The sequence below is a fragment of the Haemorhous mexicanus genome, chromosome 11, assembly GCF_027477595.1.
Source record: "Haemorhous mexicanus isolate bHaeMex1 chromosome 11, bHaeMex1.pri, whole genome shotgun sequence".
NCBI classification, from domain to species: domain Eukaryota; kingdom Metazoa; phylum Chordata; class Aves; order Passeriformes; family Fringillidae; genus Haemorhous; species Haemorhous mexicanus.
In genome coordinates, this window is record NC_082351.1 from 16,904,810 (window position 1) to 16,918,463 (window position 13,654).

At 40.4% G+C, this 13,654-nt stretch overlaps 1 protein-coding gene across 2 annotated transcripts in view; it reads left to right on the plus strand.

The window, feature by feature from the left end:
- Positions 1-13,654, plus strand: part of PTPRG (protein tyrosine phosphatase receptor type G) — a 387,653-nt gene that overhangs the window by 352,340 nt on the left and 21,659 nt on the right. For both annotated transcript variants that reach the window (XM_059856705.1, XM_059856706.1), the window contains one exon: positions 5,942-6,033. In XM_059856705.1, coding sequence (XP_059712688.1) covers positions 5,942-6,033 — 92 coding nt within the window. The remainder of the gene's footprint in view (positions 1-5,941; positions 6,034-13,654) is intronic.

A 13,654-nucleotide genomic window follows, 5' to 3' on the forward strand; every position in this document is an offset into this window, starting at 1 on the left:
AAGAGATATTCAGCAGGTATGAATGAAACCTATTGCATAGTCTTTATAGTATTTATGGAGATTTGATCTACCCAGAAGGCAGATACCTTCTCAATACTAAGGCTTTTTAATGACTTTGTTTTATCATGAATTAATTGATACTAACATTATACAAATAAAACTGTTATTATCTTTCTGGAAATTTTTATACAGCACATAAATGCAATCAGTCAGAAAGATTAATTATTCCAATTGAAATACAATGGCTTCAGTTGCATTCTTATTTTAAATAGTTATGCAATGAAAGCCAGTATACTGCAGAATTAAAGGCTCTGACAATATAAATGTGTATAATTCAACTGCATTAAATCTACAATGGTTTGAAGAAAGCTGGGCCCTGCCCTGTTTTACGTGTGGAATTACTCGTAGAGTCCGGTATTTGGGTGACTTAGGGCAGGGGCTGGCTGTTTCTGTCTGCTCAGCATTTCAGATTCAATCTGTGCCAAAATTTGAGCAGCATGTGAAGTTTCAAGCTCTTTTGAGTATGTGCACTTTGGAGTGCTCAATCTGCAGATTTAAATAGTTTTGTCTAAGCTTTTCTCTAGAGGTGGACAATTAAGTTGATGGGATTCTTTAATAACTTCTGCTGGGGCAGAATTCTGCCCCAGGGTGTGCTATTCATCCTTGCAGTGTTCTCTATGCTCAGCCACTCTTGTAGAACAGAATATCACACTCCACATGGTTATTCCTGCTGCCATAGCTCTGGCAGCCTTGTATGTATTGTAGCTTATGCAATGGCTCTTAGATTCCATTTCAAGTGAAATGCATCCTAAATTTTGATGCTAGGTATTCCAGCTGCTTGCATAATTTTTTCATCCTGCCTTGTAAAAAGTAAAAACCCATGAAACTTCACTGAAGGTGGTTAACAATAAATTTTTTAAAATCCTGTCATTGCATTCAATGTTCTTTCTAGGAATGGAGAGTAAGAGAGTGAAAGATGAAATAACATCCCAGGGTTTAGTGTGAACAGAAAGGTGCTTGTTTGCTATGGATATGGGAAAGCATTTTTCATATATGTTATTTTTCAGTGAGTTAAGAGATCAAATCCAGTCCTGTTACAATCCCACTGGTAGATCTTTTGGGAAGACTTTTTTGCAGAAAATGAGAACTGCAAGGGTATACTGTTCATAGTGGATTCTCTATGTTCAGGATCTATGTCCCCAACCATGTCACTGGTTTAATGATCATCATAAGCCAAGTTAGGTTTGTGCTGCCTTCAGAAAGAGAAGTTTCTCTGTCACTTCCCTATTCGTCATCCTAATGAGTAGGATCAACCCATCTACCCCACCAACAACTAATTCTTCCCCTTCCCCACAAATCAAGAAATCCTTTCTTAAAGTCAGTCATCAGCCAGCTCAGCAGGTGGATTCAGATCACTGCTCAGCCCCCCAGGCAGGGAGAGGGCAGTGGGAGAATCCCTTCATTCTTTGGCTGGAGCTAGCTGTGAAGAGCACACTGAGGACTGGTGGAGATGCTCCTGGGATGCAGGGATGGCACACAGCATTCAGTGGCTGCTGTGGGAGCAGATGGACAAGGCATGTGACAGCCATGGCACATGAATCCAGGTGGCTTAGTAAGTGAGAGACCAAAGTGCAGGGACTCACAAACCAACCAAATAAGCTTTCACATTAAGAATAAGGCATAAGATGCAGGGAGTATATTGGATTTAGGAGGCTGGCTAAGCTAATAGCTGAAGAACAGAAAGCCTTTACAGACAGAACAAAAGACATGGAGAATTTTCTTACCAAGACTATTTCATGTGTCAAACATCTGGTCTTCAGAAACACCAAAACTCCATCTAAATAAAGGTAATATGAGGAAGCACTTTGGTTTTGACCTTCTTCATTAATTCCTGACCCAAACCCATCTATTCCAATACAATGCCCCTAAACTATCCGGTGAGCTCTCAGACTATAAATGAATCAAAATGAATCTGAGACCCTATTATGTGGAAATGTCATTTCTGATAGGATATCCTATTTTTCTTTGAAAATTGGCCCCTATTGCTTTAACATTACAAGGCAGCTTATTAAGTAGGAGCTATGGGAAAATCCTTCCTGGTAGGATTACTAATTATCTGAACTTAAAATGTAACCCTGTTCCAACCTCATTGCTTCTATATGCTTTGGGCTTCTTTTGAAGGTGTCTGTCTTATAAAGGAATGTGTTAAATATTCTGCATTTGCAATTGCCATTTCTTTAAATAGGAGGTGTTAGTGAAGGTTTTCCTCTACAGTCATTTTTTTAAACAAACATAATTTTCTTCTTGGCATTGTCTCTTTGTGGCAGGAAATGAGCTGCCTGTGCTCCCCTTTGGGTTTATTTGATACTCCTCTCAGGTGCTTGGCTTGGGCCAGCAAGTCAAGATGGGAACTCCACCAATATATTAAATATTTAGCACAGAAATTAAACATACCCCACCATGTGTCAGCTTTGGCAGTGTCTGATTATAAAAAATATTACTAAAATATTGTCCATCTGAGTATACTTCTTTCTCTGTGTAACACAAAGGGTTAGTATGTTATTATAGTGCCAGATTCAGCTCATATTTCACAGTGAAGTAAATCCAGAATCACTTTATTGACACTGATAAAACAGATGGCTAAACCCAAGCTAGACTGAAATGTAATTATATCTGCAGTGTTAGAGGTGAAGGTATGTTATTAAAACACCTCCCTCTTCTCTTTGAATAATGTGTAGGTCTAGCAAAATGTAAGGATTGCACTGACAATATCAAATATCACTCCAGATTCTTGATGGGAAAAGGTATCTAGTACAAAAGTGACTATGCACAGAACAATGGAGAGCTGCTAATTAGCCATTATAGGATTCCATTAATCTCTTCAATTGACTAAAAGAATTACTGTCATTTAAGTCTGTTTGCTGTAAGATGGAAAGAAGGCTTAACCAAAGCCTTTGGGCTGACGATAGCTAAAGGAAAATCAGATTCTGTACACCTAGCTACATCTGTTGGTTTTCCTGGAGAAGGTCACAGCCATCTCCAGATAATGCCAGCTCAGGCCATTCCAGAGTGCTGGGGCTGTCAGCACACATTCTGCCAGAGGCCTGGCAAGCTGCCCATGGCCAAGCATGCCTGTATCCAGCTAAAGTGATTTGTGTTCCTGGGCAGGAGTTTGGAGTTGGAGGTCATGAATAGAAAAATTCCAGCCCAGATTGCTTCAGCATTTTCCTGTTGCACTGGTTCATGTGAGAGGCTCTATCTCCTGTGCAGTTGCTTTCCTGTGGCCATCAGCTGGAGCAAGTGGCTGTGCAGGGAGGACCAGCCACATGCTACCACCGTGTAGGTTGCCCATTCCCTCAGGGCTGTGCCTGTCCCTGTCACAGACCGTGTTGGACCATGTTACCTTGGAATTTGAAAGCTGGAAACCTTAAACTGTTTTTTAAGTTTCTAATGTTCACAGTCCTGATTTTAATCTTTCTGATGTGTAATAATTATATTTGCTCCAGCATGGTTTTCCTTAGATGATGGGCACCTTTATTTCCTCTGACCCAGTGAGCTCATATGTCAACAATATTTCCTATTAATTATTTAATGTCCATGTCATCAAATGTGGTAAGAAACTGCACTGGGTTAAGGCTTCTGGAAGGAGTTAGAATGAAAATGCAGAAGAGGAAAAAGGGAGGAGAAGCACTAAAGGACAGTTAACAAGAGAGGAGTGAAGTAGCAGTGGGGATAAAGGTGGAGACATACTGCCACCATGCAGTGATGATGATAAAAAAACTAACCACGCTTTGCCATGGATTTCTGGTGCAGACCCATCCTTGAAATTGGTGGGAATTCAATGGACTGGAGAGCATGTTATCTCTAATGTATTTTTTGGCTCACAGATCACAATTAAAGTTAAATTCTGCCTTCTGCAAAATTAGCTTGGACACACCGGTCTGCTGCAGCCAATCCTTTACCTTGGTTGGTCTCAGTTGAGCTAAAACTATGCAAGGAAAAAACCCAAATTATAACTGTGGAGCTTCTCTTGTGAGATTAAGTGCAATTGCTGTCATAGCAGAAGCTATTTTCAAGGAAATCTAGGATGTACGAGTTACTTTTCAGAAGAGAAAATACTGTTTTACAGGTTCTTTCTACAGATTTCTAGAATTCCTATAGATCATTCCATTCAAATGTCTTGGCTGTGAAAATATTGATATAAATGTTATGAGATTATGATATTCCCAATATTATATAGAATAAATGTTGCCACTTAAATATTTTTAAATGCCAGCATTTCTGCAGGCTGCAGCATTTTGCTAAGAAGAGCATACACTTGTCAAATGTTTTGAATTCTGTATTATTCAGTAAATGAGCATGTGGTTAATTAAAGTAGCATTACTATACTGTGAGGTGACCAGATTGCAAACATATCTTTAACAATTGGCCCTTGTAAATAAAATAGAAGGGAGCTGATTAAGATCTGAAAATGTCAATAGAAGCAAAAAGCCACCTTAGAGCATTACCTTATAAAATAAAAGGAGAGAAGTAATGACATGGTCAATATTAACTGCCATCAGCTGGAAAGAAATCAGATTGTCAGGGATCTATAAAATTCTTGCCAAAGTAGAACCTCATTTACACATACAGATCTTCATACCCTTTGCTAAGAAAAGCGTATGTGACAGCTTAGAGGTTTTAGCTGCCAAAGATCTTTCACTCTGAATACAGTAAATGTCACATCTATTTATTTATCGTTAAATTTTGCTAAGTATCTGTAGAAATATTTGGATTTTTTCTATCATAATGTAGATGTTTAAAAGGAAAAGAATCCAGATTATAATGCAGCTGTAGCACCAAACCATATGTCTGCTAAATGGGAGCAAAAATACACCACTGAATTACTGGGAGTAAACATAACCTAGATGCTATCTTCAGAAGAATATTTAATGGATTATATAAATACAGGGTATTGCCATAAAATCACACAGTCAGACAATAGTAGCCATCAGGCAATAGATTATTTCATATGCTGAAAGTAATCACAGTTGTATAGCAATTTGCATTTTCTAAATGCCAGACTGAAAATATTAACTGGCAAATCTTGGCAAGCACAGTTTTTCTACCAACTGCAGTGGTGGTCATAACAATATCCAGGCCTTTTTTGGGAGCTAAATAGAGGAATAAGACAGCCATCCTACACCCCAGCTTTATTAGAATCTGCCTGGAGTCCCAGGTGCTCAAAACAGTCTTGTTTGTCTTCAGTTTGAGTCTTCAACTTCCTTCTTGTACCAAGACATATAAGGGTGATTTATTGGCATATTGGGTGGCACTGCTCTGTGCTGTGCAAGAGCAAATGGTCCAGTGGGATACTCAATAATATTCAATGTTAGGAATAATGTCTGGCATGAGAGAGAACTCAAATCAGAGTGGCTGTTGTATTTGCCTGCTCTTTTGCTTAGGAGCAGTTTCATAAGTCCATTTGGATTCTACATTATTGTGTGAAAGGGAAAAAAGTTAATAACTTTAATAAGAAAAGCCTGTGTGTTTGTTCAGTCTGATAGAACTTACTGGGAGTAATTGTCAATTGAATTTTCACATTTGGGATCTCTTCTGTTCTTTTTATGTAATGTGAAAGGAGAGGAGGTTTCTTCATCCCATCCACGGCCATCTTCAAACTGAGCAAGAGCTGATTATCCTTGAACTTAAATTGTTTGTAAATCAGAATCCCAGGGAACAGCTCTCGGGATTATAATTGTAGTGCTTAGAATTGGAAACACAATGAAATGTTTACCTCAAAACTGGCCAGATTTATCAAGATTTCTTATTACTGCATACTGAACTAGCTCTGCCCCTGGGAACTCTGATCTAAATTATACTGAGTGAAGACTCCTCTCCTCAAGTTTTATGTATGAAACAAAGAGCAACTCTGAGTATCTCTTTCCTTTTTTTTCTACAGATGATATGGAAGCAATTCCAGTCAAGCAGTTTGTTAAACACATCAGTGAGCTGTACTCTAATAACCAGCATGGGTTCTCAGAAGACTTTGAGGTACGATTTAATGACCCACCAATAAAATGTTGTTTTCCTAAAGTTAATTGTGTATTAATAATTGGGGACCATGTGACATCTGTGTGAGGCTGTCATGTCAGGTAAATGCAGTGCTCAAATGTATCAGAAGAAACAGGATGATACCAATTTTCTACCAGCTATGAGCAGTGTGGGACTGGACATTTACAGGTCTTTATAACCACCACAGATTAGGTGCCTTTAATGGGGAGCCCTCCTGGGTTTTTCTTAAATAGGCAAACAGTCATTTTTAACTTGAAGGTTTTCTTACAACTGTTTTACTCTTCTTGCTACAGAATTTGCTTCTCTTGGTCATCTGAAAAGTCATATATCCCCAGAGTGAAACAGTGCTTGCAATGAATAAAAGTAGTAGAATTTGGTCTTTGATGAAAACCAACTGTGGGTTAGTTCCTTGAGCCCTTGTTCATGCTCTGTTCAGACAGGAGAGGCTGCTATTGAAGTCATTGATTATTTTGTTTCAGTAAAACCAAGGAGAAACGATTTGGGGTTTTGTTGGTGGTATTTACCTAATGTGACTATTCTTGAATTTGCATCTTGTTACATGTGTAGAACAGATTCTGACCTATAAATATGCTGTCATTTGGAAATAATTCCAGTGGAGTGAAAGTAGTTTTTTACCTTTGGGTTACCAAACCCATGTTATGCAAGCATGGTAAACATCAGGCAGCATAAGACAGCTGAATGAGACTTTTCCTTCACTCAGTCTAATCAGTCACTGCTGAATGTTTGGAAGCACTGAGAAACAGGAGAAGCCCCAGGAAACCACATGGAGTTGCACTTCTGGCTTCCCCATGAGCAAAAGAAAGTGTGTTTGCCTGCTGCCTGTAAATCAGAGCAGCAGCTCTGCTTACAAACAAGGCACTGAACCAAAATAGGTGGCCTTATATCTACAGCTTCTTTGCTTACTGCACTGTAAAGACAAGATTGTATGCAGGAATTGTTTTTAATGGGATCATTTAAAACGTTTATTGTTGCTGTTTGGTTACTGTCTATAAAGAGTGTCTGCTTTGTCTGATGCCAAAAAAGCGTTGTGTAAGTTAGAAACATTTTGTATTCATGAGGAAGGCAAATGTGTAAGGTGTTAAAGTGATTTAGTTCAATTGACTGCTGGCTGGATGGCTGAGCAGGAATATTGAGGCATTTAACAATGTTGATGGTATTCAGGACAAACATTTATTCTCCAGAGAGTAGAATTTGATCAGGATGATCAAATGCGACTCACTCTTCTCAATTATTTATGAATTGTGACCCCAGTGCTATTCATCACAGCTGGGTTTTACACCATTTAATTATTCAAAATAATCAACAACACATCTGTAAACTTGGTCTGGCTTTAAGCAAGCTTTGCTTCAGCTGTCACAGAATCACTGCTATTAACAAATGTTGGATACCTTCTGCCTGTGTTTTAGCAAAGAAAAACACTGCTCTAATAGCCTTATTTTTTCCCTTCCTCCTGGAGTTCCCTGCTGTGAGTGCTGTGCTGTGGCAGCTAGTTGGAGAGAGCTTTGGCCAATTAGTCCCATTCTGGGGAGCATAGGGTCCCCTCCAAAGGGAAGTTAAACTCCTCCAGCTGCACTGCGTGCACCAAATTCTGCTCTCTGTGCTGGCTTAAAACTTGGAGTGTCTGCTTTGAAGTCAGGATAGCTACTCCAGATTTATTTCTCCATAGCTGAGGGCTCAGCTTCCTAAATGTAAATGAAATCTCCTGCTGGAGTAAGGAGTAGCAATAGGAACAAGGTGATCTCTGTTTGGGATGAACCAGCCAGCTCCCCTTCATTGCTGGTGTTCTGCACTGCTGAGGCCTCGTGGGCCTGATTTGAACCCCAGGATTTTTCACAGAACCTGTATGTGAAATGTTTCTCGAGTGCCCAAACTGACTCAGAGGTCAGAGCCCCAGCTTGGAGAGTGGCTGAGGGACAGTGGAACCCAAGGTTACATTCAGTAGCTGTTGGAGTGGCTGCAGTGCAGCTTCTCACATCCAATGAGATCCATGGTCCATGTGCTGGAGTGGCATCTGCCAGCTGTGGGAAAGACTTAGCTAGTGTTTTATGGAGAAATAATAAGATTCCACCTAAAACAGAAAATCCAGGGCTGCTAGCCTTAGGTGGAAAGTACCACAGCCATATCGTGACTTCATGTCTGTGGAACTTTTGAAAAGAGGTGATGGATTTTGCAGTCATACAAAAAAATACAGCTTTTTACAGCTAAAAGGGGAAGAGGAGAGGAAGGTGAGGACATGCTGAAATAATGTAATCAATACTGTAGAATAAATAAATCCTCCCAAAGGCAGCCACTGCATGAGATTTTGTTTAAAAGAGAAAGAAATTGATCAAAAATCTCCTCAGAAACTTCTGTGGCAGGAGGCTTAAGGTAGAAGCTGCAAAAGGAAAGACTAAGCTAAACACACACATACACTGCCCAATGGGGAAGGTGAGCATCCTCCACTTGTTTGTTGCTAGATTTTGGTGTCACCTCCTGTGGTTTTGGCAGCATATTTAGGGCTGTGTTAGGTTGGTTTTTACAGGAAGAAGATTCCTTTAAAAGTAAATTGTGTGAATACTCCTTCCTCCTCTTAAATTGAGCTGTAAATAGAGCTAAATATTTTGTGAATGTGCTTAGGAAGCATTTTATGTGCAGAGGAAAAAAGGACTTTGAACTCACAAATCTTCCCTTGGAAAGTACATCTGAAATGAATCCTTATTCCCTTTGGGTAATCGTAGTGCAAGTAGCCAGCTTTATTGTCTGATGATAGCTGGGCTTTCTTGGATATAGAGAATTTTAAAGATTTCCTTTGAGTCCTGTGAATTTTCAATTTTTGGTATAAATTGGAAATACAGGACCCAATTTAATATTGAACAACAAATAGCTTTTTAAAATAAAGATCCTGCATCAGTAGTGCTGGTCTCTGACATAACTCTTTGTAGTCAACCTTGCAGTTTGTTCAGCAGTACACTAAAAACATTCAGGGAAGGTTTTTGGCTTGCTCTCAGGTAGGTCCAGCACTGCCTTGCTCTGGTGTACAGGATGAGGTACCACACTTTTACAGGGGCACTGGGGCAAGGTTTGAGGGCAGGACTGAGCAGAGACTGAAAGGCTTCCTGAGCCAGAGATTATATCCATTCCTTGTTTAGCCAGAGATTTTCATGGCATCATTACATTTAACAGTCTTTGACAGACCTTTCTTCCATAAATTTCTAATTGTGTCTTGATCTCTTGAACCTTTTTAGGCATCTGGTATCCAAAGCATCCCATGGCAATGAATTCTATAATTTGTTCCACAAGAACAGATTTCCTTTTGCTCTTAATTCATATTGAATAACTTCTCTTGGTGCCTCTTACTTTTTGCATTACAAAGTTCATCCCTGTTTACTCACATGATTCTGTCTGCCTTTATATTCCCCCTTAATAATCCCTTTTCAAATCTGAAGAAATCTAAATTATTCACTTTGTTTTTGGGGGGAAGCCACTCCAGACTTGTGATGAATTGTCCCTTTTGTACCTTTTTATCTTCCTTTACCATAACCTTGTAAAGATGGGAAGACCACAGCTGTGCACAGAATATGGCAGGTGGTTTTAATGCACTGTTCAGTGATGTTTTCAGTGTTCTATTACTTTTCTCCTTCCTAACATAGTATTTGGTTTTTAACAACTACTGAGCACTCAGCTGACACCTCCAGAAAACTATTGAGTGTGACCCCAAGGCCTCATCACTGCAAGGCAATAGCAAATTGGGAACCTGTCAGCATGTATGTATAGTTGGGGTTGTTTTTCCCCAAGTACATCACTTTGCATTTATCAACATTGAATTTCATTTGCCATTTTGTCACTCGGCCACTCAGTGCTGTGAGATTGTTCAGCTTCCCTTCACAAATAGCTTTCATTCTAATTATCCTGAATAATTTGGTATTGTAAACACACTTTGTCTCCTCTGCAGTCCACTTATGAATAGGTGAGGTCCCCATAATGTCCCACCAGTGTAAGCTGAACACTGGAAATTCCTGGGCAGGTGAGTCCCACCTCTTCCCTGGTAGTGCACAGAGAGTTTTCTTTTTGCTCCAAAACCAGAACAGGTTTTTAAGTTATATTTTCTGAGAGGCCTTTTCACACATTTTGGAAATTGATATGCTGCTCTCTTCCAGGGAGCTGTAGACTTCTTCAGGGACCTCTCCCCAGTGTGTTCAAGGCATTCACTAGCTCTGCTCCTCAACTGTGGAGTCTTGCAGTTTGCCCCACAGAGAAGTCAGATATAGTGGGCTGCCTAAAATCCCTTCTGGATCTCAATTTAAAAACTGATGTCACATTTGTCATCCTCTATTCCCCTGATAGCCTGACTATATAGGACATGTGCCCTCCAAATTCCTGTATCAAAAAGAGTGTGAAGTGCCACCTCCCACGGTAGAGCTTTTCACTCCCTCCCCCTGGCCAGTTACTGGAATAACACAGTAAGTTTTTTTGAGTAATCATGTCCTTTTGCTCTAAGAAAGGAGCACTAAGCCAAGAAATCACCTTCCATCCCCAAAGCTAACTGTGAATTTTTACAGTTTAATGCAGCATTTGGATTTTTGAGATCAGGGAGTTTTACTTCCCTCCTCTGTAATTCTGGAGTGGGCTGGTCAGTGCTGCTGCAGGAGCAGTTAGAGAGGGGAATGCAATCTCTGCAGACCTCTCCTGCCTGTGGCCGTGTGAGCACAATGATTCATTGCCAATTTGGAGTCTGAACAGGCTCGCTGAACTCAAAGGCAGGCTGTCTAGCTCCCTCATCACATAAATTGAAAATATCTTTATACTCCAGTGGCACCTTCTTCTAAATGGCCTGAAATGTAAGAAAATAACATAAATCTATATTTCCAGCCATGTGGCAGGGATTTGCTAATGTTATTCTCATGGTTGCTGCTGCTCAGGGCAGGGGTCACTGGCTCTTTTTAACTGGGGACCTCAGAATGTTAGCAATGGGTTGCATTGAAAACAGATACTGCTGCACTTTGCACACTCCTTGAGATACTAAAAACCCAGTGTAGTTATCCTGGCATTCCTTACAGATTAGACACAGCTCACACCAGGCACATGCTTATAGCTGCATCTATACCAAGGAATTTGGCAGCAGAAAGATGCCATTTCAAAAGCATGCTGCTCGCAGGCAATATTGCATTGGGAGTGTTTTATAAACTGGCCCAAAATTGCCTTAATTGGAGGTATTCTCATCCTTTGCATTGCTGTACTGAAACCAGAGGGAAGCAGCACTGTGAAGCTGAAGGAGGAAGGATTGCTGCAGAACAGGCCCTTCCTGAAGTTCTCAATTCTTATCTCAGTGCTTCAACTACCCTGAGAAATTGGTGTTGTGAATTAAGAGATGAAGAAAAGAAATAAAAGAAGTTCAGATATCTGGGGTTTCTATCACTAACCACAGTACCACAGCCATTGCCAAGGGTTGTGCCTGGAAGCCCCCCTTGGATGAGCCATTGGCTGGGCAATGCCAGGTTTTGGTCAGACTCTGACACCTCTGCCCCCCCATCCTTTCTTCTCTCATGCATTTTACAGGAGTTTTTAGCTATCTATTGATGTTATTCCTGTGTTGAGTCCTTTTGGTTTGTTTATTTTCACCTCTTTCTCGGCTGTCCCCAAGTCACCTCTCTCTCGAGTGCTGTTGGAGAGTTTATACCAGTGCTAAATTATTACAGAAATCTACACTGTTCCTGGGGGATATCTTCAAATACTATCTGCAGTCTCTGTTGGTAGGCTGTCTTCATGTTTGCTGTGATAAAACAAACAGAGAGAGCACTACCACAGAATTCTTGTAATTTGGGATTAAAATAATAGATCAAAACTGATATTGGGGGTGGATGCTTCCACGCTGAAAAATACCAACATTAATATCAAAACACAGCTGTGCATCTTCTCAGGTTTAGTTGCTCAGATTAGGATCCTTTCTTTGTTGTGACTCCTCATTGCTATTCATAGGCTTTCACAGTTCAGCCCCTGCCAGGACATCAGCCTCAAGTAATGGGAAACAACAGCAGCTGTGCTTTGTAAGGCCAAATCAAGAGACCGAGTTCCTGCTCAGCCACTGTAGCAAAAAATCCTGCTCAGAACCTTATACTGCCAGCAAGACACTGGAGCAGTTTGATTTTACACTTAAATGGAAATTCTTTGAAGTTTAGAAGAAACTAATCTGTAACTTGTTTCAGAAAGGCAATTAAAATGGGTCGTTAAACCTGGGTGTATCAAATTCCAATTAGCATTAGCATGGACAATATAATTAAAAGGTAAATTAGCCATAATAGCATAGACTAGAACACTTCTTACAGTAACTAACAGTCAATTGAAACCATGTACTTTGGTTTCTAGGGTTGTCAATGATTAAGTTGAAAGGACAGAATAAAGCCTGTATCCATTCATCCTGGGACAGTAATGTGTTCTGGGAAGTTAAACATGAGGAGCAGCAGTGTGCAAGCCAGCCATCATTAAAATCAGTGGAGGACACTAAGCAGGATTAAGGAAAGCCAAAGGAAAAAATTCTAGAGATGAAAAGTTTATGGATGAATTATGAACATGATGATACAAACACTATCTGTCCTACTCCAAGGTGCCAGTAAGAGTTTTGTGCCTGCTGGGAGAGGACTTTGTTTAGGCTGTGCTGCAGTGAGCAGCCCTGACCTGCTGACCTGCCTGCAGCCATAGTTTTTAGTAGTAATGCAATCATGGTGATGTTTTTAGTGCAGCTGAAGGACTTGGTAGCTAGTAAGGTTTAGAAATCCTAGGGTGTTCATTGCACAAGCAACAGAAAATGCTGGGAAAGTAAATATGTGATATACATAAATGTGGTAAAATGGCATAATTAAGATGGGGACTTTTGGAGACTTTCTCCAGGGTGTTATTGATTAACACTGAGGTGTCCTCTTCTGCCAAGGGGTAAATAATACTCTGAACAGAGGCACAGATAACAGACTGCAACTAGTCTTGTCTCTTTGCAGCCTTCTGTGCATTGATGAAAGGCAACCAGCTCAGCTTTAATAACAGAGGAATGTGAAGTTTTGCCTTTCTGGCTGGTGGGGGGAGCCTGTGGTTTAGTAATTTGCTGTTAGGATTTGGAGAGATGAGCCTCAGAGGGTAGGAGAGCATGGATACCCACCCTCTGGTCTCAACCCCATCTGGGTTTTGGCACAGGCCAGGGTGGAGCTGGAGGATGTCCTCAGTCCCCTTCTCATTGACAGCTTCAGTGTCCCAAAGCCTTGGCTGTGTCCTGGACTGGAGGGGAGGGCTGAAGACTTTAAAAAGACAAAAATAGCTGAGGTATATTGGCAAGGGGGAAGCTTTTCTGTAACAGTCTCCTTTTGCTATGCTTCTACATTGTGTAGATATAGGAATCCACCATTACAACAGCTTTCCAGAGTATTAAAAACCATTTAGAATGCTGTGTGTTAAGAAAAGCCATTTTCAGATCATCAGCTCTCACAGCGTCAGACCTCCTTTTCCACTGCTGTGTTTTTCACCATCTTAGCTTAATCTTCCTCTTCTATTAACGTTATATTGGCCAGCTGGGAGCATGTACAGCTGAGGAAACAGTCACCATCAACATAAAAAG